Source organism: Gavia stellata, chromosome 6, assembly GCF_030936135.1.
Source record: "Gavia stellata isolate bGavSte3 chromosome 6, bGavSte3.hap2, whole genome shotgun sequence".
Taxonomy (NCBI): domain Eukaryota; kingdom Metazoa; phylum Chordata; class Aves; order Gaviiformes; family Gaviidae; genus Gavia; species Gavia stellata.
This window is the reverse complement of record NC_082599.1, coordinates 1,089,639-1,117,509: the sequence shown is the minus strand read 5'-3', so window position 1 is coordinate 1,117,509 and position 27,871 is coordinate 1,089,639. Positions and strand designations below refer to the sequence as shown.

At 41.0% G+C, this 27,871-nt stretch overlaps 1 protein-coding gene across 1 annotated transcript in view; it reads right to left on the bottom strand.

The window, feature by feature from the left end:
• The window catches only part of SMARCC1 (SWI/SNF related, matrix associated, actin dependent regulator of chromatin subfamily c member 1), a 94,507-nt gene that overhangs the window by 29,992 nt on the left and 36,644 nt on the right, over nt 1-27,871 (bottom strand). Inside the window, exons 15-22 of the mRNA XM_059818570.1 lie at nt 25,605-25,676; nt 20,045-20,158; nt 19,126-19,279; nt 18,702-18,815; nt 16,521-16,580; nt 11,127-11,385; nt 10,285-10,446; nt 782-837 (exon numbers count right to left, since the gene is read on the bottom strand). Of these exons, the coding sequence (XP_059674553.1) occupies nt 782-837; nt 10,285-10,446; nt 11,127-11,385; nt 16,521-16,580; nt 18,702-18,815; nt 19,126-19,279; nt 20,045-20,158; nt 25,605-25,676 (991 nt within the window). The remainder of the gene's footprint in view (nt 1-781; nt 838-10,284; nt 10,447-11,126; nt 11,386-16,520; nt 16,581-18,701; nt 18,816-19,125; nt 19,280-20,044; nt 20,159-25,604; nt 25,677-27,871) is intronic.

Below are 27,871 nucleotides of genomic sequence, written 5' to 3'. Positions count from 1 at the left end.
GCTTAAGTCTCTAATTCATTTGGTATTGCCCAGTCCCAACCTTTTTTTTCCTCAGGACTAGAAAACACACCAATGTCTCATTCCCGTTGTTTACCCAGCAAAAGAAACATCTCTATATGATGTATCTATAAGCATGTCCAAAGAAAGGCAACGAAGCTGGTGAGGGGTCTGGAGCACAAGTCTGATGAGGAGCGGCTGAGGGAACTGGGGGTATTCAGTCTGGAGAAGAGGACGCTGAGGGGAGACCTCATCGCTCTCTGCAACTATCTGAAAGGGGGTTGTGGTGACGTGGGTGTTGGTCTCTTCTCCCAAGGGAAAAGTGACAGGACAAGAGGAAATGGCCTCAAGTTGCGCCAGGGGAGGTTTAGGCTGGATATTAGGAAAAATTTCTTTCCTGAGAGAGTGGTGAAACACTGGAATAAGCTGCCCAGGGAAGTGGTGGAGTCACCATCCCTGGAGGTGTTCAAGGAATGTGTGGATGAGGCGCTTAGGGACGTGGTTTAGTGATGGAATTGGCAGGGTTAGGTTAACCGTTGGACCTGATGATCTTAAAGGTCTTTTCCAACCTAAATGATTCTATGAGTCTATGATGCTATGACTTGAGACTAAATCACTCGTAAGAAAATGAAGTACTATGAAGACTGAAAACTGTTCCCTATGGACACACACAGACCAGGACACTACCGTCTAGCTTTCTTACACAGCATTTTAGAACATAATAATCCAGGTTCTTAAGTGTCAGAACTGTCTTTTCAGAACCAGTGTACTGAGCCAAGCTTACCTTCTCAGACGGTTGCCCATCTGTCTCTGTTTCCATCTTTTCTTCTTCAGCTCCATCTGCGAAAACAAAATATTTAGAATTGCCATAACATCCATTTATCATACTCAACATTTATTCCAGGGTTAACTAAAATTTTCTGTTTTCTACTAACAGTGGTTTAAAGAAAGCCACAACACTAAACTCCTGGAAGACTAAAAGCTTATGACACTAATTTTAATTTAAAAAAAAAAAAAAATCAAGTTTACTTGCAAATTTAAATTTAACTGGTTTTTCTTTTCAGTCCAACAAGCAGGATAAAACATTAAATTGTCTATGCTCTGATGTAACCCCCAGTTTACCCATGTAGATAGAAACCACCCAATCTATCAATTTTAGCTACATAAAGGACAATTCAATGCACAGTTCTGCAGTATTCAAGTCATACAGTAATTCCCATTGGTAAGTCGCAGTATTATAAAATGTTTTTCCCAATACAGCCAATTTGATTCTGTAGATGGTTGTCAGTTACGTGATTAACCTCAGTTACGGTGCTGTTAGACTTGTAATTCCTCCTTAGCACAAGATCCCTTGAGCTGCTTTCGATGAAAGGTCTATCCAGAGGCATTGTCGTGTGTTGCAGGTCAACCGAAGATTTAAATTCCAGTTTGCAGGTGGTGCAAATACCAGAATTCTCCAAAGCAGACTTCACAATAATTATTCAACACCAGAGTAACATTAAGCACTAGCAAATTTGTTAAAGCACTAATTATGCTGTTTTAAACACTAAGGATCTCTTGTTATTTCTGGCCCCAAAACCACTGGAGTTCAAGGCAGCATGCAGTTATCCTCTGCACCGGTTTGCCGGGAAACCCCGCACAGCAAAACCTCGCTTCACACCCTTCGTACCTGCTGCTCTCCATAAACATGATGGCCAACCGGTTCTCCAGTCCTGTACAGCTCTTTGCACTACTCCTCCAAACACATTTCTCCCAAAACCACTCCGAAATTGTATCCAAGCCCTCAGAAATACATTTGAAGCACATGTTTGAGTCTGAACTGAACAACGAAGCTTAAATCAAAGAAGATGGCCCAAAAGGTGTAGCCCTATGGTAGATGTTCCTGGACAGCACTCTCACTCAGACCTTGCTCGTTCACTCTCTTGCTTCTTCCTCAGCTGTAGCGATACCAACACTTGTGGGTTTGTACTGAAGAGTGGATCAATGAAATGATCCAAGTTAAACCCTAACACTTTCTTCGCCTTCTCACTGAAAAAGCTGTATTGCAGCTCCTCCTCAAGAGCCCAACTGCAGCTGCCTAGTTAGGTGCTAAACAAGATATGAATCACTTTTGAGCACAAGAGCTGGTTGTTGGTGAGATATAACGCAAGAAAAGCACATAAATTGCCAGCTGAAAACTCTTAGTTTCCTCTGCATCCAAAACACAGCCATCCAAACAACCAAGAAACAGAGCTGAGGCTGAATGAACACACCTCCTGACAATGCTGTCACGGGATAGCCTGCTCAACTCCCAGCTTTTTAAAAGCATGCTTTCCAAGATGCTCTGAAAAACCAGAGCTAGAGTTGCACCTTCAGTGCTAATGCTGAAGAAGATAATAGCCTTGGGTCACACATACTTCTCCCCAGTGGCTTCAGGTATTGCTGACAGATGCTGTAAGATGTGCAGAGCTCTCCATAAAACCACCAGTTGGGTTCTCTGGGCAGTAACGATTTCCTGGACTTCTCCAGGAGGTGGAGCTTCAGCCTTACACCATGCCCTGAATCTTCAGAGGAATGACACAAGACAACCTCTGCCAAGGCTGGCTCCAAGCCAAGGCTCCCATACTGGAGTCATGAAGTATTTCCTTATGGAAAAAACAAAAAAAGAAGCGTGCCAAGCACATGCTCAGGAGGAGACCTCTACAGAGAGCAGAGGCAGCTCACCTACTCCACTGCAGCCCCCAGTTGCAAATTGGTCATCAAAAATCTCCATCTAGTGTCTGACCAAAGAAGTCTTCCTCTCCTCTGAAGTCTAAACAGAAGAGTACAAGTCATTTGGGAAACAGCTGTAAGAAGCTACAAGTATATAATACGAGCTATTTGGACACTGGGCAGGTTCTCTCACTGCCGTGGATGTGTGAGGCCAGACAGCACCCACTGCCTCTTACACCTTCATATTTGGAACCCAGAACAAGTTTGCCAGACACCCATAAAAACCTGACCTTGACCACAAGCACCTTCAGAGTGCCCTACCACCAGGCGTGAAAAAAAAAAAACTTTAATACACAACTACATGCTTCCTGCTATTGCTCATTTTGTTTGGGTTTTTGGCCGACTAGATGGAGCTCTTCAAGCTTGTAACCTCTTACTCACTAGCTTTTGAACGCCAAACAGACATTACAGACATATCTGAAGAGTTCTGCCAAAACAGAGCCAGGCGGCCTTGCTTTACAGGTTGCTTTCTGAGTAGCAGCTGACCAGCTATCAACCCATCTAACCTCGGCATCTACAACGTAAGACCAGGTAACAGCCTGACTGGTATACAAGTGAGGACAAAATGAGGAAGGAAAAAAAATTAAAAACCATGTGTTACCACGTGTTGGATGCACGCACCTCAAGAGAAGTGGGTGTTTTAACAGCAGTTAGCAGCTTCTTGTGCTTAGTATACATCTCTTGGTGCTAGCCCTTGGTTCATTCATTAAGTTATTCCTTTACAGAACACTTATTTAAGATGTTCCTACTAATGACAGCAGGCCTCTGAGGTAAGAGTATAACAACAAGCCTATTGATGGAGAATACCATGAGGGTGTCTGAATAATGTACTACTTCTTCCTGATATTTTGCATATGACTTGTTTAGAAGTCCAAGAAATCCCAATCTATTTGCAGCACCCAGGTGTTCTGCAAGAACAGACAAGAGGGAAGTGTCAGCACAATCTCATACTCCTTGTCTAGGATCTCAGTTTCTGTTCTTGCAGAACAGAAACTCCAGTACAATTTAACGTACAAGGGCATTAAAGAAGGAGCTTATTTAGATCACGGACTCCAACACATGCTGCCATACCGATATAAAACTGCTGGTGAAAAGCCCTGATCCATCACTAAGCTTCTGAAGACAGTAGCTGGTGTTGGGTGTTTGTTTTCAGTAATCTTTGTATTACTGGTAATGCCTGTGTGCTACGCTGAAGAAAAACAGGTATACAAAGTGTTTTGCTTTAATAGCAATAGTTCTGTAGAGAAGTTTTTGTAAAAGTCCCTTGCATATGCAAGAAAAGCACACTAAAATGTCTGATTGAAAGATAATGGCTTTCCTCTTGGCATATTTTAAGATGACAAACCTACTTATCTGAAGTATCTGCCACCATAATTCAATTTATGGAGGATGGGGACATACCTCCTCAGAAGTTTTATCTCAGAGTTAAGATTTAGTGACCTAATTATGTCACAGGGAAAAATCTAGATTAGATTTTGTCAGACAGCTATTTCAAGCCTAGAAGCAGAGCTCCAAACTGGGCTTAAAAGTGTCATCCCTCCTAGTAAATGAAAGAGAAAGCTTAACAAAAGACAGCTTTATTCTCTCCTTTAGCAAAAACCAGAGAGACAAAGTGCAGAACACTCCAAGTGCGGTTGGGTTGGTAGAATAGAAGAGCTCAAACTAGGAAAATACTGCACAGGAATACACAAATTTTCATTCTGGTGTGACGTAACCCAAATACGAAGACCTTCCAAGATTCCTAGTATTGGGATACAGCGTAATCGAAAGAAAAAAGTCTGTAATTTTGTATAAACAACGCAAAACTTAACCACAGGGAGAAGTGGAGCAATTCTGAAGATCTGCTTCCTACAAAACTCCAAGTCAGAATGAAACAGGCCAGAAAAGCTCTAGTCTGTAGACAATTTTAAGTCAAAACAGGGAGGCTTCTGTCTCTTAAAAGCTAGCGACTTGATAATTTGTTCACTTTTCTGGAAGATGAGAACCTGGAGCTCAAGTTCTCCAGTCTAGAATCAGGCTGAGCAGAGACTCAAGTCTCAGCATCCCATACCAGCAGTGAGCATCTTGACCATCAGGCTACTATGTCATCTGTTGGAGGCTCCCAGTCCAAAAGGAGCTCCCACAGAAACCTGCAGCTTCACGTTTATATTCCGAGGGAGGGGAAAAAACGCGTGAGTCGCTGGGGCTGCTGAAGACACCAGTGCAGGATGAGTTTGTGTAGGTTTACGATGCACTACACGTCAAGCGTTATCATAGATTCTAAGTGTTTGCTATTAATTCTCTGCAAGTATTGGGGCAAATTTTATTAAACATTCCTTTTTTATTTCATAGAATGGTTTGGGTTGGAAGGGACCTTTAAAGATCATCCAGGTCCAACCCCCCTGCCATGGGCAGGGACATCTTTCAGTGGATCAGGTTGCTCAGAGCCCCGTCCAACCTGACCTTGAACACTTCCAGGGATGGCGCATCCCCAACTTCTCTGGGCAAATCTGTAGACCACGGTAAGAGTCATTAAGCGACTACTGCTGCAGAGGAAGTTCCAAGGCAAACAGGACATCCCAGAAAGACTAACTGCTTCTCACTCACCCTTCAGAGAAAATTTTCTCAAAGAAAGCACATAGAGCATCTCAGTAAGGAAAACTGCCCTTGGACTCTCCTTTGCGTCATAATACATTGACGGACGCTTTCCAAAATGAAGTGTTCTTTTATATTACATAGGGACACATTCAGCTACAGAGAGAGTCAGAAGGTACGCATGTGTGACAGTAAGATTATTGCAAACATCCTGATTTAACTTAGGCCTTCTAGTCCTGGCTGTAATAATAAATGTTACTTTAAAATCAGGATGACAACTTTTGGCAGGTTGTAGTCAATGGTTTTTGAAAACTGTTTTCTTGTATTAGCTACTAAGCCCTTATTTGCAGTGACAGTGCTATGTCTCTGCAGCTCCCACTGGCATAAGCCATTCTGCACTTGCGTACATCAAGGGGAGCAGGCTGAAATACTACATGTATAAGGAAAATGGAAATGAAAGCTATCAATTATTAGTTTGGGGGTTAAACAAGTTTACCTGGGTTAAAGCAGGTTTGTGCTTCTAAATTACAGGCTGCTGAAAGTACCGCAAAACAATTAGGAGTCCCATAAAAATTAATCTCTAATTCAAATATGAAAGGATGAGAAAAAAACCAAAGCATTTCTGACCTTCTGCATGAGAATGCCAGAAATGACTCCTGCCTTTCAGTTCAGATACAAACACAATCATACTGATTTTCCTGTATGATCTAATGAGGTTAATGAAAAAACATATCAGACAATGCAAACGCAAATTGATTAGCTGGAGATACACGTCCCTGTTACAAAAGGGGAAGACTTAACTTTAATGAGAAAGACCCTGTAATCCCTTATACATGGCACCAACGATGCTCTTTAACCCTCTTCAGCAGGTTTGGTAATATACCTTGGAGGCTGTGGGGAATCAAATTAAGGGTATTTCTTAAATCAGCAAGAGGCAGATGGTTGTGAGACACCACGAGACATCTTTCAACAGCGAGAAACCACTTGCAAACCAGGAAACATCACCTCTCCATGCCCCTCTTCAAACTTGAAGCAGCAAGTATTTTCTGTCTCTATGGAAGCTTGGTCTGTTTTGCGTATGATCTCCAAGAAGACGGAGCCTCGTTTTCTAATACGTGAAAAACTTACAACTGACTTCTGACAAAGCCCAGGGACTTTACAGAGAAGTTAAATTGACTTTAGGTCAACAAATAAAACTATAAAATATTTCCATGGCAAGAATTTACTGCATTACCAGCAAACAGACACTTGCCGCATAAGCAGATACGTAACCTCCACTGTCACTGGAAGAACAATAAGCAAAACCCCACATGTAACTGCACAAAATCACGTGTGAGTTTCAGGTCAGCAAATAGTTTAAAGATGCCCTCAAGACATCCTAGCCTCCTTTGTTTTCACTAAGGCAACACACACAACCTGTCAAAAGTCAGGTTTGACTATTAATATTTAATTGAGAGGAAATATACTATAGCTATGGAAATATCCTGGCTCTGAATTGATAATCACGCTATTATCTAAACCATAATTTACATTTTCCACAGTAAGTCATGACTCCACAGCCACCAGAGCTTCCTCTCTTTCTGCTTCACACAGCTTGTAGGTGTACAGCATTAATAACCAGGCGGGCTTCCACGAAGAAGGTTGGAGAGTTCACAGAAAGCTGCCGCAGCTTTCGTGCGAACTGCACGAGTCCAGCACAAGAGGATTGATGGGCTCAATCCTCCAGCGGTGCAGAACTGGCTCACAGGCACCTAGATACACGCAAAGTGAATGAAGTACTCGGAGTCTGTTCATTTTAGCAATGCCTGCATTATTTCAGAGTTAAAGAACACCCTGGAGACCATAAGAGATATCATCCTGCCAAAAATGAAGTAAAACAACTTCTCCCGTCTATGTATACTTGTGTGTAGTTTTCTAGTATGCGGATTTGCGAATGATACAAAATCATCCATAAAATGTTAAATTTAATCATCCATTTAAGTTGCTCACAGTTGTAGCAGAGCCAGTAAATCAGACCACCATTCCCTCAGTGTTTACTGTCACAGATGAGCTACAGCTTGAAGCATCCATACACTCGTGTCAGCGGAAATACTTCCAGTGAAATACTTGTTAGAATAAGACCTAAAATGCACAAGTAACTGCCTCCAACACGGGCACTTCAGAGACCGCCTCGTGCCTCATTCAGCACACATATACGCAGTCAATGGAGTTAATCACCTTTGGAAAGCCATTAAGAAAGCGCACATACTCAGTTAAGACTTAACTGAAACTACTAAGTACCCTTCTCTGGAGCTTAATCACTAGCCTAAAGAGCTGGGATCCCTTTTTTGCTCTCCGCAATTCATTTTTACTAAAACATATGCAAGGCATCTTCATCTATCATACTCTGTAACCTACAGTGGGGCACTATCTTGGAAAGCAAAAGACAGTGTCTACCACAGCTTCTGAACCACTCAAGTCTTCTCTTAACTCTACTGAAGCTTTACTGTATCAATTTAAAAGGAACCATCATCAGCTTTTAGAAAATTACCAATGAAGACTTAAAAGAGGATATTCTTGGATATTAATGTAAGCTCCTGCAATCTATTGGGGTCATATTTTCCCCTTTTGCATTCCACACTGTCTATAATTCACCAATATTAAGACTTTTTAAATTATTCTGGAGCTATGATATAATTTTATTTCTAAAATATAACAACTGATGAACATTAATTATAGTACGGAACCCTAAGTAGATATTTTTAGTTCTCCATAGTGACATTTAGATATAAAGCCATGCAAAAACACAGCTCCGTTTCAGCAGTTGCACACCACAGCGCTATACTTCAGCGTATCAAACACACCTCTGCAAGTGCAAGCTATGGATTCCCCCATGCCCTCCAGTGCAAAGCTGTTCTGGAGGTGGAAGGCACCGCAGATTGTTGAGTGACCCAGTTCACTCTTGCTGAGCAGCTCCCCCAGGGAGAACCATCTGCTGTTGTCCTAATTTATTCCATTAGTCACAGCCCAATACAAATCGCATTAACTATAACTGGACAGTATTACTTATAGAACTCCCCACACAGCTCATTCAGAAATAATTGTGTTATGGTCATCTGCTCTCCAGCTCCCCATATTAAATGACAAGCACTTCAGAATCTCTATTTGCAACTTGTGCGCAAATTCTCCTACAAAAAGGGCTAACTGACAGACTAGCAACATCACCAATGACTTAGCAATGGTAAACTTCCACAGTCGTACCGCAGGATTAAGAGTTAAGACTCAAAGTAGCATACATGTTACAGAGGTCCTTAACATGTACATACTACAGTGAAACCTGTACTTGGAGAATATGGCAAAGGGAAACAAAGTAAGAAAAATTTAACTTAAGCTGAGCTTATTTTAAAATAACTATCAAATTAAACTTAGGCCCAGATGGAATAACGCCTAGATTTGTTCTATAGTAGACTTGAAAATAAACTCCAAAGCCTTGCCCTTTCAACAGAGCTTCGATGCTTGCTGTCAGTTTTGCGCAACAGAGCGCTGCAGAACAGGGAGAAACAGCCATTCCAGATGCCAGCGTTCCCCTGTCAGCACATACTCCACATCTTCCCAAAGCACCGAGCTGCCTCACATCGAGTCTATCCCACCGAGTGTAGAACTGAAAAATGCAACAGAAGGATTGACCGGTCTGTTAACTTCTTTTCTATTTAAAAAGTATCTTCATAAGTTAAACGGTACTTTTAAATCTGATTAGTTTTACAATGGACGTAAAGTACCATAAATAGCAGACATGCATCTTCAGTTATCAACTGCTAGTCATACGGGTGAACAGCACTGAAACACAGAGGTCCTTTACGATCCCATCACACAATTTGGCACCTTGCTCATGTCTCTACACGGGGTGACAGCAGGTCAACTATGAGATGCACAAGCACAGCCCAAATCAAACCTTCTAGTCAATCTAGTTTACATTCCATTCAGTTTTACCCAAAGCTATATATGCCTTTAAAAATCTAGTCACTAAATTCACCAGAATGATTGGTGATAAGCTGAACAAAACAAGAGCCAACAATGCTGGAGAGAAAAATAAAGCTATACAGACACGTTGGTAGATCTGTATCATACTCAAGAGGTGAAAGTCTAAGAAAAGGTACGTAGCAAAATGTGTGTGTCTACTCATTTCACTGTTGAAGGAGAGCCAAAATAGAGTGAAACAGAAAGGGTTACACAAAGTGGTTTCACTTTATAGAGAGTTGCCCCAAGAAACACCTTTACTCTCCATAGTAATGAATAAACAATTTGCACCTGTCAAAGTTTCAGATGACTTAATACCAGAGTATGTGCTGAATACTACAGAAAATAGCTCAACTGAAAGTAAGCTCTAAAACAGGAGCTTGTTAGTATGGCAGCGTAACATACAAGAGCCAGAGCCTAGAACTGTGGCATTATCACATACCAGTCCACCATTTATTAAAAAGTTCCTCTTCTGCTACCACCACGGTCAGCAATGTACTCAAGTGTACAAGACTTACATTAAAACTGGTTACCAAAAGGTGTGATATAACATTATAGAATCAGTTGCAGCACTAAGAGCCAATAAAACTCAGTTTGCTTTATCATAACTATAATGCTAGAAAGGCAGCATCCTCTAACCACTCTAATACCCACAGAATTGGCATGAAATGTTCCGCTCTGGTATTTTTGCCTACGCAACTCTATGCGTCCCAAGCAATGGCATTTCCATGTAGTCAGAGTAGTAGGAAAACAAATTTCTAAAACTAAAGCTGGTCTTAAGTTCATTAATTCAGTGTCAAGAGTTAACAGTCCTGCAGCAAGCAGAAGCGGAATGACCTGTCACACTCTTCCTACCTGCAATTCCCATCTCGTACTGGAGGTGAACTTACAGTTTATTATGAGTCAGAGAAGAATGCCTAAGGAACCTCATCTGCAGAAATTTCTGCATTTTGATGGACAGCCTACCAATTTTCTCCGGCTCATCTGGACCTGTTCCGGCAATGCAGCTGCTCTCTAGGCCGTATGTTGGATCCACCTTCCCAGAGGCTCTTGCTGCTTCCTGTACTTTCTTTACATGAGCTTCAACGAGCTCCAGCGGTACCTCCTCTCTGACTCGAGAAAATTCCTCTGTTAAAAATTAACACAGAAAATGTTGTATAGTGAGGGTTTCATGGCAAATTAAAAGTTATTATTTTCTCCAATCAATGTGCAGGTAAATCCTGTGACAAAGTGAAATCTCAAGTATGTAAGTTCCTTCTTTTCACATTAGGTGGTTAATTTTCTCCCTCAAGCATGGTAGGAAAGAGTCTCTTCCCAATTATGTAAAATTGTCTTTTATGTGGGAAGAAAGGAAAAAAGTAAAAGGAACTATTTCATCAGGTTTCTTGGAGGACACATATAACTGTGGCAGATAATTTCACACAAGTAAAATAGGAAAACCGAAAGTTTAGTGTTGTGCATTTACTGATAGCTAAACTAATGGCAGCGGTCACAGTGACACCAACTACCAGGCGGTGCTTGCAAACACTATTAATGGTTGATGAGCACAAAAGGGGAACGCGAGCCATCTTTAGAGTAGCTCTTAAAGGCCACTGGATGTCTAACTTGCCTGTAAATTGGCAGTTTCAGTGGCAACAGAACACAAAACTGGCTATCGGTAGACCTGTTTTCTACATACGTGTAAATTTGTTTTTACAATTTATTACCTGCTCTGAAGAAACTCTAGAAACAGTCTATTTTAAGAGCAGACTAACAAAGAGCAAAGTTGTAAAGACAAGGAGAAAAAAGTTGCTGCGGCAAACTCATACCTAACGCAGCCTTTGCTGCGGCTGACGCCACCCGGGGATCCACCACCGATGCCAGAAAAGCGACGGTACTCATCACTGGATTGCCAGATTGGCTGAAAGGTACGGGCTGGTAAGCCAGCGGGCCCAGAGACGCATCAGAGTTCTCCAAATAGGGGTCTTCAATCGGAAGTCTCAGAAAGTGGAGAATGCACTCATCTTGGGTACGGCTCCCAACGTGCTCTGAGACTTTGTTCCAGTCATCTTTGTACATCTCCAGAGCCTGCAAAAGAAAAGAAAAAATATCATTGTATATACATTGACTATTGTGGGGGGAAAACCACAAACCTACTTTATGCAAAAAAGATTTTCAATACGAGTTATTTTGGTGATGGAATGGTAAATCAGGATCAGACAACTAAAATCGTATTTTTTCTGGTAGCAAAATTACTCTGCATAAGAAATATGAACATCTTACTGGGACAACAGTTAAATTTATGCCGCAGGGATCATCACACAAGTTTTATGCTGTTACTGTATCAAAAAGAACTGTCAGAAGATTTGGGATTTACTAATAATATTTGCATAGTTAGTGTCTCCCCCATTTTGCTTTCACATGAAAAGCTTTACAGAGAAATAAGTTTGCATATCCTACCAAGTCTCACCAATTCTTTTAATTCCTATAACTACTCCCCCTGAGGGCACTCCTGTGTAGTCTCATTTATGTCTTAACACACTAAGCTCTTTGGAGCAGGAACAGGATTTATTTCACATGTATATACTAGCTATGATGGTGAAGTCCAGTTTTTAGATCCAACAGATGTTATGATAATGAAAGAGCAAACCAATACATCGGGGGAAAAAGGAGGAAAATATTCTATATCACGAAGCCAGAAGATACCAGTTCTCCAGCAACTGTTAACCAGTCTGATTTTTGTTAGGCATTCAGGTTAACAAATCATTATTATGTAGATAAGCCACCTGATAAAGTAAGAACTTCCAGATTAAATCAAAGATTCTGTAATTCAGGATTTCAGTTACTTTAAAGTTACTTAAGAGAAGTCTTAACAAAACAGCTTAATAACAATGAGCTACTGAAGTCCCTGCACTAGTTTTTGACAAACTAACAAATTAGTACTGCAAAAACTGAAGTGGTAACCTAACAGAGTATTATCCTTTAACAAGCGGGTTTTTTTTCCCCCTGAAAACTGTTTTAGTTATTTAAGCATTTGGATAGCATAAAATAAGCGATGAAGTATCCTGAACTTTTACATTACTGAGATGATTCATGGTCCAGTCACCTAGAAAAAGTAAAAAGCCATTTGAGATCTAGGCAAAATAGGTTCAACTTAAAAATGAAAATGGGATCTGCAACTCACAGGCATAACAGAAGCCTTCTGCAAATATTTAATACCAGAGGCCTGAGCAAGGGTGATAAACACTTACCTATTTGAGTTGCAGATCCCATTTTCATTTTTAAGTTTAACATATTTGGCTGAAAAGTGCAGCTGATTTCTACTTACTTTCTACTTACTTACCCCACAACAAAACTGAAGGTAACTAGCTTCTGCATTGCTTCGCAGCAAGCGAGCAGGCGTTTTAGCAATAACTGGGGAAGGGGAAGAACGGAATTTGAAGTAGGTAGTATTAGACTGCTTGGAGGACCCCTATGACCTGTCCTTACCGACTTGCTGGCCACCAGGCAGGCTGTCTTGGACTTTAAGGCACCTGTTTGCAGGTATAACATATTTCAGAAGACACAGAAATCAACCCCCTCCCTAACTGACTACTCACGACATCCGCGTTTTCCCAAATAAGCAGTATGTCCATTTAGGCGTGAATGTTAAGAACAAGTGAAGGTAATGACTTTTCAATACTTGAAATCTTTCCCACAAGGCTGAGAACTACCAGAAATCTCAACCTTCAGGATCACACGCAAAACTGACTTAACTTTCCACGTGCACAACCCTTCATAGCATAAAGGCAGAATTCAGAGATGGACTGTATCTGTCAGACGTCGTGATGAGGATACATCCAACATGTCTGAGTAGTACACACAAGTACACAAAGTTAATACCCTGGATGCTTCAGCAGAGTTACTACTGACAAGTAGAAGATAGAAACTGAGCCATCAGCCTCATGTGTTAAGAGCTCCCCAACCTGGGAAGGGACATTTCCACAAAACAAGTTACTATATATACGATGGTTGTGCATTCAGAAGACATTTGCCTGCAGGACTACACATAAACCAGTCTCTCTCACCAACAATAAATATTTTAAAAAAATCCAGGAGTTTCCAAACATACTGTTTTCTTCACAGCAGTTCTGACTTCACCAGTCTGGAGGAAAAGTGTTTTAGCGTTTTTGAAGCTAAAACATAAGCTATGAGAATTCTTCAGAGACAAAGTAATCTACCTGAACAGGACCCTTGGGCATGTCATGGATGTTGAAGGTCAGCTGGGGAAAAAAATGCAAGCTCAGTAACAGAGATGTGGAAGTAGAGTAACTAAAAGGACAGATGAGTTAAAGCCAAGAGTGTTAAAGATCTGACAGGCACTGAAAAAAATCAGAGAAAAAAAAGATCAAGTTGCCTGCAGTGGGTGGAGCTTTTTAGCCCCCTGTGATCTGAAAGCGATTTAAGCTTTACCTGGCTGAAGTTTTAAGCTTCTCTCTCTCATAGCTAGGTCTCACTGCTTAAGTTGGGTGAGGAGGAGGGAAAAACCTCCCAGTACATCTTCAGAAAGTCACTGGTTCCCTGCTCCTTCCCTTCAAACACTGGGTGTAAGATTGGCGCAAGTACCAGACTACAGGAACGCTGTGCTTCAGCAGAGCTTAGCCGGATGGAAAGAACAATACAGGAACTGTTGAAGACCATGAGCTAGACAACACGAAGGGTTTTGAAAGCTCAATGGGAAGAATAATTTGGTTCGGGAATGAACAAGGACAGACTAGTCCATGCTGCAGGAATCGGTGGTCCCTATCTGCTTATGAACCATTCTCCTGACCTCTGTCTGATCTTGCCCAAGTGTTTAAAGAAAGGAGAAATTGCTTAGTTCACTAGGTCATACTCATGGGGAAATATTTATTCCATGTTCAACCTTCATTTCACTTTCCCCAATTCCATCTCAGTGCTCTAAGTTATGTGTCACTGTCTATCCATTTTTAATCGCACTAGCATATTAGATAAGCTGTGCTTTTCATGGCCACGCCGGGTTTTTTTTGCTCATTCTCCTTCATTGCTTGTCATTTTTCTGCTAGACGAACTAGCTCTCACAATAGTTGTCCTTACTATAAATAGCTGAAAATGCACTTAACTATGCAAGAATAGTGCTCCATGGAGATACAGAGAAGCAGTGTGGCAGGGAAGATGATTCTGGGAGGGAAACGGTATTTCCTCCCCCCAATTCATTCAGTCAACAGGCGGAAGGACAGTAATTATTTTAGATAAGATTTATTCTTTGGAACTTCCCTGCATCTATATTTGCCCAAAGCTACCCTGAGGATTTAATTGGACTGAGCTGGCTTGTTATAGCGGAATTACTTATGCTTGAACTGATATACTCTTTACTGATTTATTCATAGGTTAAATCCACGAAGAATGAAGAACAAAAACATTATTAATTTAAACTTACATTAAATGAAATTGCAAACTCAAGACTTAGGGGGTTTTTGGTTTGTTTTTTTTAAACAAAGAAGAATATGTCATCTGGATTATTTCATTAGGCTACTACTTTGCTATGTGTGACCATAAGCTACAAACATACAAAAGAATGAATTTTAAATATTAATACCAGTAAGCAAAGAAGCCAGCGTATCAAGATATTAGTCTTGTTTCTCCATACAAGAATGGCATGAAAGATATCTTAGCTGTTTTCACCCTATAAGCAAAATTTTTCCACGTGCCAATAGAAAAGTATCAGCTAAACAGTGTGTATCAACCTAACATAAAAAACAATAATCTATTTTGGCTGTTTGATGAACACACTTCCATATCTGTGAGGGCTGAATCAAAGTACGCTGCTACTGAGGCACTTTTGGTAGCTCAGAAAAGAAGCCGCACATAGAAGTTGAGTATTGTTCAGCACCGTCAAGCACCATCAAGATCCATTGTCCACGCTTTTCCTTATGAAATTAACTTTTCAATGGGTGTACTGACACATGTAAAGACAAAAAAGCCAGAACAATCACACAACTGCAGTCTGGTTTAAGCTCTCTCTTCAAGTAAAAACACAAAAACACCCCCCAAAACTGGAATTCTTTTACCAGAACCCCGAATTCCATAAACGGGGGAAAAAAAAAATCAACCACCCAACCGTTCCCGTAAAAGAAAGCTAGGTAGATGGCAATTTCTTTACAAGAAGTGGCAGCATATTAATTATTTCAGGCCACCGGGAATCTTCTGACAAAGCGCTATGAAACTCAATGCTGCCCTGATGTCAGCATGAAAGACTAGAACATCCTTCTGCAGTGCACCTCGTGATGGTTTTCATCCTAGCCTGGAACTCCAAGAGACTTGACAATTACCATGTGGTTCAAGAGCATCAGATTAAGCAATCTGAGGACAAAAACCTGATCCAGTGTGCTAGCAGTTCTTTGGGCTCATTTTTACAGTACCTGATTTGAGTCATCTCATGGATATTTCTTGTAGACTTCCAGAAAAAGCTTAAAGAATGTATCAAGTGCAGCTATGTGGCAAAAAGAATGAGTAGATGTACAGGATTAAAGAGCTACCAAATAAAGAGCTTCGTTTCTTAGTGGCAGGAGACAGGAAACAGCCTCAACTGTTTCTTAACAATTTAAATTTCAAAAACCAGCTGTTTCCCTAACATGCTATGGCACAGTCAGGAACCCGTAAAGATGATCAGTGGCAGGTAAACCATTACTTGAAGGGCACTTACTTCATACTGTTAGTAACTTCTGGTTAATGAAAAGACCTCTCGCACTGCAAGATCTGTTCTTGAGTTTATGCAAACATTCTTAAATACTGAATTTCTGACTTGCGGGTCCAAGTTAGATAGAACTCAACCTTAAAGTACATGAAGCTGCCCTACTACATAGATGTTTCTGCCATCTTTTTAGTAGTAACATTCTTGTAGCCATGATGGTCAAATAAAGAGATACAGTTTTGAGGGAGAACTGTAACCTTTTACCAATTTAAAAGCCATAACCACAACAGAGAGACAGGCAGCCGGGTATACAGATACTCAACCGCTCCCCGCCTCCAGCTACACCAACTGAGTCCCAGGAGATTGCTTCCCACTATAAACCCTGCTTTGCTATTCCAGTTTCTGTAAAAGCATGCAGCTGTCATTTAACTCCACTTAGGGAAAATTATTAACCTACACGTAGATTTTTAAAGCATGTAATATCCTGCATGTTTTGGTTTCCTAGCCTTTGGTTTTGCCCTCATGAACTTACTTCTAATAGCAGCAATGTCTCTTGTTCTGTCCATTCTCTTCCAGCACTTGCACCTTTACTCTACAAAACACAGGAAAAAAAAAAAGAGTGAAATACAGGTCTTTTTGCACCGAACATTTTAGAAGAAAACATTAAGAAAGGGGAAGAATCTGTTATTTAATCCACTCAAACATGTACCTTTCACAACCTTCCTATTACAGTTAACCAATCCCTGGTTCTCTCATACAGTGGTTCAGCTCACATGATTTACTTACGTAGCCATGGCACGCAGGCGAGTACATCCCTGCAGTCTCTGCAGAGGCTGGAGGTTGCAGATCCGACCTTCCCAACACACCTGCAACTCCTCTTTTATTCCAAGCTAAAGCAAAGTGATTTGGTACCCTTTTCTCCCAGCTATCTTTGCTTGCACAAACAGCAAACAGAAAAGCGGATTTTCCTAAACAATAAAAACCCTTAGGAGTGCTGATGGCATTCTAATCAGCTTGACTTTGGCTCATAAAATTAAGCCAAGAACAGAGTAGTTTACACAAAGCATTCTACAGTTCACACCAAAAGGACAGCGGCAGCCAACAGACACAACGGAATATCTAACCCCCTCACCAGCTGCCGTACAGCTGAAGGAGGCTGCTGTCCGTTGAGGAGACAGTATTACTCAATTCAGGCACACCTGGGATTCTCTCAGCTTAAAGGGCACCTTTCTCAAGAGAATAGGGTTTATGTCAACATAACTTTAGCCCCCATGAAACTTCTGCTTCCAAGGCAGACAGACCGGACTGCGTAAGGTGCATGCTGGTCCAAAAAAAGTTCATCTATCTAAAAGCTCATCAGTAACGCTGTAAAAAAAAAAAATCATCACTGCTGCTCCCAAATCTATACTTCATGGTTAACTCCTGAGATTTTCTAAAAGTTACAAAACTATCGGTGAAAGCTTCCCTTTCCATGATTAGACACCCTAATCCATTACACATCAAATAAAGACAAAAGCAGGTTGTCAGCTGCTTATGAAAGATCAGATGTCTCTGTGCAAGACCACCACACAAGGAAAAGGGTATTTAGGATAAGTAAAATTATCCTCTCTCAAGATGCATTTCAAACAGATCATCAACCCAGAAAGAACATTAATCAAAGTGAGTCAGCCAGCAGCTGATCAGTTCTTAAAGAGGCTGATATGAACAGCCAAAAAAGCAATTGCCACACACATAAAACAGAAAGAGAAATCAACTTCTGCAAACAAATATGCTTGAGTTCATCGGTATAGATGCTTGTGAACAGAACCAGAGTCTGAAACCAGTAAAAGATTTATGAATTTGGTGAGTATTTATACCTCCCCTAAATTAAGTGAAAAAGTCACTCCATGAAATGTGATACGGAATCAGGCTTCATAAACAAATGCTGGTATCTACAACTGTTGTGTTTTTGTGGGTTTGGTTTTTTTTTTTTTTTAAATAGTTATCTCATGATCTCCTGGGACAATGAATACTGTACTTACAGAAACCAATTACACAGAATTAGCCTGATGTCAAGCCAAGAGAGGGACTAATCAGCACAACACTGCAGAATTCCAGTCTGAAGGCTATGCTGAAGTAGTAAACTGCTATCCCTGCAATACCGCCAAGCACACACGCAGGTATCGGGCAGCAGCAGGAGTTAAAGGCAACAGGTTATGGAATTACCTATGTCACTGCAACGGTGTCTCAAAACTTTAACTATACAATCCAACACATTGCAATGACAGTGCTAAAACATCCCCTGCAATGGCTTTGTGAGATCTTTTGTCATCAAGCAACTTTCTAGTGCTGTCAGTCTGGAAAACCCTGCTCAGACTTGGAAAACGGGATAGTTAAAGACTCTGTTGAAAGATCTCAGATTCTGTATTAAATTATTGGATAGTTTGTTGATTCCAAACCATTTAGGTAAAATATGCAGTAACATAAGAAGAATTCAGTGTCCAGAGACTGGCAGTATGGACTAGCTTAGGACAGGTACGCGTCTCTCTTTCTACAAAATCAGATCTCCAACAGAACCGTCAGTGAGGTATCTTAGCATCCTACATTGAGATGGAAGAAATCTAAAACAGGAAGGTGAGAGTAACATAAGTTACTCAATGTCATCTAGTGGAGGAAACTAGAGGAAGAAACCTTAATAGAACGCACAGGGGAAAAAAAACCCCAACATACTTGCCTTTGCTAAAGTCTTTTTTGAGTAAATGTCTGTGCGAAGTCCAAAGTTCTGCAGATCAGTAGGTTTCTCTTTGTTTTTCTCAGGAAAACTCAACATCTGCTGAGCAGCTGGAACCTGTGAACAAACATTACAAGAGAAAGGTGAGAGGGGCAGGAATTGAAAGTTATTCAACATTTGCAGACCAATGTTAAACAGAACACGGACTGAACAAAGAAGTTGAATGTGAGTCTACAGAGATGACTTTACATAGTATCACTTGCACACAACGCTAGCAGATTTGTTTTAGAGATTCCAACTACTTGAAACTCGCAACCTAGATGGACAAAAAAGAACATATCAGGAAGTCATACACAAATTATTCTCCCAAGATGTACACTGGCTAGAGCCACAGCAAACACACGTTAGTGCGACCTGCGGGGCTCACCTGGGGAGTGCGGATATGGAGAGGCATCAGTCCAGAGGGTGTATCAGCCAGCACGTTGAAGTGAGGAGTAGGGGGAGGTCCCATTGCCATGGGACGGCTTTCTGGATCCACTTGGTAGTTAATGAGACCCCACTGCTCCAGAAAAGCATGTACTCTGTGAAACAACATGACAAATTAAAACCTTAAGAACGAAAGCCTTGCTTATGCTTGACAGTGCAGAAAGGAGACAGCAAAGGAAGCTTATGTTTCTGGATCAAACACAGATCCAGAATCTTCTACAATCCTTCACTAATCACAAATAGCAATACAAATCACAGAACACGAGCTTTGGGCAGACTTGACTGCGCTTCAGCATGTTGCATAAAACAAAACATGAGATTTTTGGTTAGAGATAACAGGAAATTACATAATTAAGGGCAAAGGCAAAGCAAAGGTCGGGCTGCATACATGGAACCATTTGCAGACAATGTACAGATTGTGAGGGCTGCACAACCACTGATTTGCTTCCCTCATCTATCCGTAGCTGTTCTTCACTGAATCAATGTTTAGCAAGTTCCAAATTTCTAGGGCTCTGCTGCGCCTCGCAGCTTAAGACTGGCAAAACATAAAACCGACAAAACTGAGTTGCAAAACTGGAATTTCTGACAAAACTGCACATACTTACTGATCAGCAGAACCTAAATAATCACAAGCTAATATCCAAACTCTGTAGGCATGCCTCAGCAAACAGACAGAATATTATAAATAAAGACTAGTATAAAATAGCCTGGTTACCATAAAAGTGGGGAAACTGCTAATCAACAGCACGATGGCTATTGCCCACACCTACGCTGTCATACTGGAGCACTTCCACTTCTAACGCAGCTCCTATTTCTTTTTGTTAAGTGAAAGCAGTGCCTGAAAGATCCATGGCTTTTACCTCATGACAGCGCACACATCTCCAGTCAGATTCCTTCTGCAGGCAGTGCTGGTCAAATACTCTTGAGGGTTTAAGCGATATGTGTCAATCATGAAGTTGCGGTAAGCCAGATATCTGAAAGACAATTGATACATAGTTCATGTACATCGATGTCCAACGAAGTTTAGAATATGTATTTTAGGATTCACCTTCTGCAAATACCTGTATTACTGACAAGCGAACAGTAACAAGTAATTTTTATTGATGAAATTTATGAATCAGTATCAAAACCAATAGGTAAGTAGATTTTTATAATAAATAGATATACACCGAATACGACCCATCTCTTCCAGATTGTTTCATTCTGGATTTTACCTGTATTTGGATTAGCAGCACATCGAAGCACGCTTAAATTACAAAGCACACAAATAGTCGTGGGCAACCAAAATTAAAAAATTAAGCAACTCAAATGGATACCTTGACCGCTTTGAAAACTGCAACCAAAAGCAGCAGCAATACATCTAGCACCAGATGTGTCAGAAGGTACAGATGACAGGACAACTTGAAACATCTGCTCTTCCAGCAATATTAATCCAAAGAGGAGAGTAAGCACCTACTCTCATGCCATCGCTGCAGCTCTACTGCAAGCATGCGACACGTGCAAAGATCAGGGATGTGTAGATGATGACATCTTCTCAGTTTCTAAAAGACAGATGGTGAATCCTTGGTGGAAACAGGCCAAAAATAGATCCTTGCCCTGATCCAAATCCCTCTGTGACAACAGCTGTAGCTTGGTCACTAACCAAATACTCATTCAACAGACTACTAGCTGCAGAAAAAATTACTAGGGCCTGGTCTTCACATGGAAACAGGCTAAATAGCCCTCATCAATCTCATCTGTGAACCTGGAAGGAAAACAACTGTGCAGAAAAACAGAAGTAGCACACTGGGTAGAAAGCTGCTGTTTCTGCGTGTGGACTTCTTAACGCATAAAAAGATCAGTAAGGAAAGGTTAGAGAACAGCAAAATGGAGAGGACTAGGTCTTTGAAAAGCAGAGGGCAAGAACCCAGAAGCCGGCACAGCACTCCCCACTCACTGAGCTGGGAACAGCTAAAGCAGAAGAGCAAGCCCTGCGAGATTCCCATATTTCAGTGTACAACAGTCCAAGTAAGCAGGTTTTGGGGTTCAGCCCATTTCCTGCACTGTAGACACTGCTTCGCAGCCTTTTTCAGTATTTTCAGTAAGTTTCTGGAATGTATTAATGCTTCCTAATGCAAGTTGTTCAGAAAATTAAACTACCATAAAATTATTGCTAGCCCTGTTCTTCAGATGGAACAAAACCAATCTGCCAAATACAAGAGTATCCTGTGCAAAGATGTTTTCAAAACAGCATATTATAAGCAGATGTCGGCCTTTGGAAAATTCAAGACTGGGATGTCTCATATGCCTTGTGCAGAATCAGCTGGTAACCAAAAATATACAACATACAGAGATGGAACACCAATGCCTTTCGCAGGCAAGACATAAGCAGACAGATGCTGCAAGTACACATTCCTGCCAAAATCCCACATCTTCATTCTGACCAAATTATATATGAAACTTGCTGGAAAAAAGTTATGGGACTAGGTGTCGGGCTCCTCCACGATGAATGTTTGGTAGGCAAGGACAAAAAAGGGAGCTTCTTCCATAGAGGACTATTCAGGAACATTTTTGAACGCTCCTGGAGAGAACTGGGTTGCCACCTGTTCGAGAATAGGTACTTTAAAGCGGTCTTGGCTGCAGAAATTAGTTTAATACTTATTAGTTAAGGTCACATTGCTAGGTGAAAAGAGAAAGAAGCCTAAAGACAGAAACATCCCTAAAGTTTATCCTGAAACGAGTCTGTTTTTGACAATGACATGACCCATCAGCTAAAACCTGTCAACAGAAAAAGGTAAGTCTACTAGTATTTCATTAAAATCCCCTTCAAGACAGAAACCACCCCCCAGGCACTACTGTCACAAGAATGAAGCTGTGTGAGCTTTTGAAACACGGTATTTTGTTTGGCCTTGTAAACTGAGCTGGAGGCAAGACATTTCCATTCAGAAGGATGTTTCTATTTTATTTAAAAAGAAAACACAAAGCCAAGACCACATGCTACTTCTACAGTCCCTAAATGGCAACAGAAATACACCTCTAGGACAACAACATCAGGATTGGGCGAAGGGGAGTCCCTAATTTGTTTCACTCATAGGCAGTAACCAGCAGCTGCTCACGGGTGAGTATCAGGAGATGTGATGTTTTGATGTCAACTGAAAAAGGAAGCATGGGATTACACGGATGACCACATCAATGGCAAATATGGAAGATAAGCACTCTTTCACAATTCAATCTGTTTGCAGTCTCAGACACCAAGTCCTAGAAACCCCAAAACAAAAATATGCTGAATAGTAAAACTGATGGAGCACAGTTAGTGTCAAATACATTTTGGACCAAATACATTTTGGAATCACTATGATGCAGCTACAGTTACCTCTGCGATTCAGACACGTAGAGAAGTTGCAAGACTATAGACTGAAAATCATTCAGGGTGCCAGGGACCTCAGGAGGTCTCTAAGCCAATCTCCTACTCAAACAACAGTCAGCACTGAATTTTGACCAGGTTTGCTTAGGGCTTTGTCCAGCAAGGCCTGAAAGACTCCAAAGAACAACATTCCCAACTTCCCAGGGCCTCATCCCACTGCTTCATCTTCTCCAGAGTTAAAAATTTCCCTTATATCAAGATAGAACTTGCTGTGTTTCAGTTTGACTTACTTTTCTCCTGCCACACGTCAATAATGAGCCTGGCTCCATCTTCTCAGTAACCTCCTTGTGCATTGAGCAACTACTATAAGGTCTCCCAAACCTTCTCTCCTCCAGGCTGAAAAAGCTTAGTTTCTAATTTCTATGTCAAGATTAGATCAGAAGCCTCACAAAACATGAGTCATGCCTGAAAAGAGGAGGTTCAAGCACAGAACTGAAGTCTGCCTTGTTTACCTGCTGGAACAGCAATGCAGGATGGTATTATCATAGAATTGTTTAGGTTGGAGAAAAGACCCTTAAGATCATCAAGTCCCACTGTTAACCTAACCCTGCCAACTCCACCACTAAACCATGTCCCTCAGCGCCTCATCCACACAGCTTTTAGATACCTCCAGGGATGGGGACTCCACCACCAACCTGGGCAGCCTCTTCCAATGCTTGACAACCCTTTCAGTGAAGAAGTTTCTCCTAATACCCAGCCTCAACCTCCCCTGGCACAACTTGAGGCTGTTTCCTCTTGTCCTGTCACTTGTCACTTGGGAGAAGAGACCAACACCCACCTCACCACAACCCCCTTTCAGGCAGTTGTAGAGAGCGATGAGGTCTCCCCTCAGCCTCCTCTTCTCCAGACTGAACAACCCCAGCTCCCTCAGCCGCTCCTCATCAGACTTGTGCTCCAGACCCCTCACCAGCTCCGTCGCCCTTCTCTGGACACGCTCCAGCACCTCAATGTCCTTCTTGGAGTGAGGGGCCCAAAACTGAACACAGCATTCGAGGTGTGGCCTCACCAGCACCGAGTACAGGGGCACGATCACCTCCCTACTCCCGCTGGCCACACTATTTCTGATACAGGCCAGGATGCCGTTGGCCTTCTTGGCCACCTGGGCACACTGCTGGCTCATCTTCAGCCGGGTGTCGACCAACACCCCCAGGCCCTTTTCTGCAGGGCACCTTTCCAGCCACTCGTCCCCAAACCTGTAGCGTTGCCTGGGGTTGTTGTGACCCAAGTACAGGACCCGGCACTTGGCCTTGTTGAACCTCACACAATTGGCCTCGGCCCATCGATCCAGCCTGTCCAGATCCCTCTGCAGAGCCTTCCTGCCCTCCAGCAGATCAACACTCCCACGCAACTTGGTGTCGTCTGCAAACTTACTGAGGGAGCACTCAGTCCCCTCATCCAGATCATCAATAAAGATATTAAACAAGACCAGCCCCAGTACTGAGCCCTGGGGAACACCACTTGTGACCCACCGCCAACTGGATTTCACTCCATTCACCACAACCTTTGGGGTCAGCCATCCAGCCAGTTTTTTTACCCACTATCATTTGCACTAAGAAGGAACTAAGGAATACAGTTTGAAGAACTGCTATGTATGAAAAAATGCTCAGCTTTGCTGGTGTTAAAACAACATACTGAGAAGATACCTCAAATGCTTCATTTAGCAGTTAATTAAAAAAATTGGCTTAAAATCCCCCAAAGCTGCTCTGCAACTAGACCAAGATTTGATACCAAGATAAAGTGAACACAACTAACCTAGTTCCACTGTCCAAGTCGACAAGCATACAACGGTGTTCACATTTATTAGGGTTTTTTTTTGTTTTAGGATTATAATTTTAACAGAAACAAGCACATTGTTCAAAAGCCTGATGTTGATCATCTTCCTTTAATCAATCACCTTTCAAGATTGCTCTGAATAAATAAATTTATTGTTTTAACAGAAAATTCTCAGAAGGGGAGGTGTACTTTTACTAATGCACATGAGAATCCACTGCAAGACTTGTTAAGATGAGCATTTGATGCAAAATCAGCAGCTTATCTTGTTACATTGCTAAGTCAGATCAGAAGTTAATAATTTGATGTATGAAAAAACCTGCAATACCTCAAGACAATAATCAGCTTTTTTTGTATTTTAAACAGTTTCAGGGAAGCTGTTTAAGCTGTTTGAACAATTGTGTGTGTATAATTTTGAATTAAGAACCCTTAAGTTCTGCAGTAGATACCAGATCCCACAAGGAGATGACATAGGTACAAACCAGATCTAAATTCAACTGAGAGAACTCCACCTAGATTTAACAGGCATGTCCAGGATTAAAATGTCACTGGAGGGTTTGGAACAGCTATATAAGAAAAAAATGTTTTTCTTCTTGCAATGCACCACTCCATCTCTCTGATTTAAATCAGTCTACCTAATATTTGAAAACACAGTTACATCTCAGGCCTGTGAAAATTCACTTTCCAGCCCTCACCCGCACTTTCAGCATTACCCATCAGCTGCTCAGGGAACTGTGAAATCAACAGAGATAACTGTGCAAAATCCATTCCACAGTCTGACACAGCATCCTACAACAAACTTGGTGACCAGTGCTTACACACAAAACTCCTGAGTCTCAGAAACAGAGCATGGCATAAGAAGAGAGAGAGAAAAATAAGGAGGATTATTAAGTTTCTACAGTATCATGAAATTTTGCAGATGTCTTTGGAAGATGATCATGTCTTGTACCACACAAAAAAGTTCAAGAATTTGTTCCAATATTACTTGGGAGAAACTAGTTTTATTTTTCCTGGATAACCATTATTAACTATTACTTTGATATTTAAAGTTTTAAGCTCTACTATAATAATGCACAGACATTATCACACTACAAGTGGTTGTACAGGTGCTCTTTCCTTCTTTCATGCCCCTACAGATAGTATCTGCTTAATACATGCACAGCTGAAGTGACCACAGGATTCATGAAACTGGAAGCTCCTTTATCTTGTTCCACTCTTTTACGCCTATATTCACATGCTTTACTTACATTTCCGGAGTCTTGGACTTGTTTTTTCCGTTGAAGAATTCAGGAAGAGCACGACGTTCAATCACATGAATACTATAACAAAAATACACAATTCAGATGCCAAATACTAAAGAGTCTTGGAGTACTCTGCACACCTTCAAAATGACTATTTCGCGGGAGTGCATTTATAGCAAGGGTTTGTTCTGGGATTTTTTTGTTAGAAACCCTAGTGTTCTAGCACGACCCTTTGAAATTTGCTTATTTCATCAAATAAGCAAAACTGCATTAAAAAAGCATCACAAAATTCAGTCATTGATTGAAGCAAAACTATGCACCCAATGCTGCCCTAATCAAGCTCCAAAGGAAAAGTACTGAGCAGCAGCCCGTTTTCAACTGTACGTTCACAAGTTCGCAAGGAAACCAAACTTTTACAGGATATACTTAGAAGATGGGAGTGCGAGTAAGGGCTTTGAGTCCAACTCCAAAGTCGGATCTACAGTAGTTACTGTCAGGTAGGAGACTGACCGGCTTCAAGAACGTACCTGGTACCTCCCTGGTCAATTGGGACAATAAAATCCAAAGTATGGATATTTTGAGCAACTAAACACCGTCTCAAAAATAATTCCTCCCCTTCGCACTCTAAGGAAGAAATACGGAGCAAAACCTGACCACATAAGGAAGAGAAGAACTAATGACACGTGAGGTGCTATGCAGTATATAAAATAAACTAAGGTAAAGATCACAGCAAATTCAGCTTTAGTTATTTGGCAGATACACTAATACTTTTTTCTTTCCATAGCTGTTCCTGGTAAAGTATCATTTAAACTTAAATGTTCTTTTAGTAGAATCTTCCATTCTGCATGTACTACCAGCCTGACAAAGTAAATAGCACTGCAGAAACTTATGAAATCCCATTCTCATATTTATTCTCATATTCCCTAATTAAATAATTGGAGGAAGTGATACCATTTATTTTAACATAAATAAGGAAATTTGGTCCCAAAACGTTTTCATTGCAGGGTGATTGCACCTGCGGAGTTCTACCAGCAACAAATGAACAAGATCATTTAGTGTTATCCATGGTATATAATATGATATATAAGAGGGGTTTCACTGCAAAGCAGAATTACAATGCAAGTAAACAGCCAGAGTATATGGAACTTGACTAGTCAACTCATTTTTTTCTTTAAGATCTTAATATACAAACTCTTTGATGGACCTAAGATTTAACCCACCTGTTAGTAAATGAGGAAATAGCCTCAAGATTAATAAAAAAATCCATTTTTTAGAAAAGCATCAGAAATGCAGGGCTTGTTAGAGTAGCTTAAGGCAGAAACTTGTAGAATGGTACATATTTTATGCCAGTTAAAATCTGGAGAACTACAATGGTCCTTTAAGAATTGTTACTTTTAAAGGAAACAGAAAAATACATCCTTTACAAATCTGCCTTCCTTCTGTGTGTTCATATTTTAACCTACCATTAATTGTCCTTTTACACTGCTACTGTTTGCTCTTAACCTTTCATTCATTGGAAAATAACTTGAAAATGAAGATTAACCAATAAAACGTTCAGGTTTTAGTAACAAATTATCTAGTTCTTACAATGAAGTTGCCCAAAGCATAAGCGATTACATTGAAACTGAATTGAGCATTAAATGAAGTTTATCTTTTTACTAGAAAATGAATTTTAGCAATTACTATTCTAAAAACAGCAGTTTATAAAACATTTTGAGAGAAGTAGATTAGAATTACTCTTCAGCTTGCTTTAAATTACTTGCGACTGGACACATTAAAGAAGTATTTGCAATTTGGGAGGGCTGCAGACAGTGATTTGTTTATATATTTACATAACCCAAGAAGCATCGTGCTGGCACAGCAACAGCAGTAACACCCGCAGTTTGAGGTGGGACAGCACTACATGTATGCTCTCTAGTTGGTCCAGGACCACAAAAACCTACCTCTGAATGGAAAAGAAGCACTCAGAGACAGAAAAATGTCAGTCTCACAGCTGTGCTGTTATTTCAGCCTCAAATCCAGATCAGCTTAACATTTCTGGAGCACTAGAATCCAAAAATCAAAGCTTCTTTTCACATCACCCTGCTACCTCGTGGATGTCCACTGCTCCCATCAAGAGATGCTTTATGTTTGCCTTTTACAAGGTCAGAGCAAGTACACCTGATGCAGTATTTCTGAAGAAACGGAATAAACGTCTCGCTGCATTAGCTGTCTTTTAGCTGTGTCTCACAGACAGGCTTCGCTCTCAGGAACGCTGTTAGAACTACTGCTAC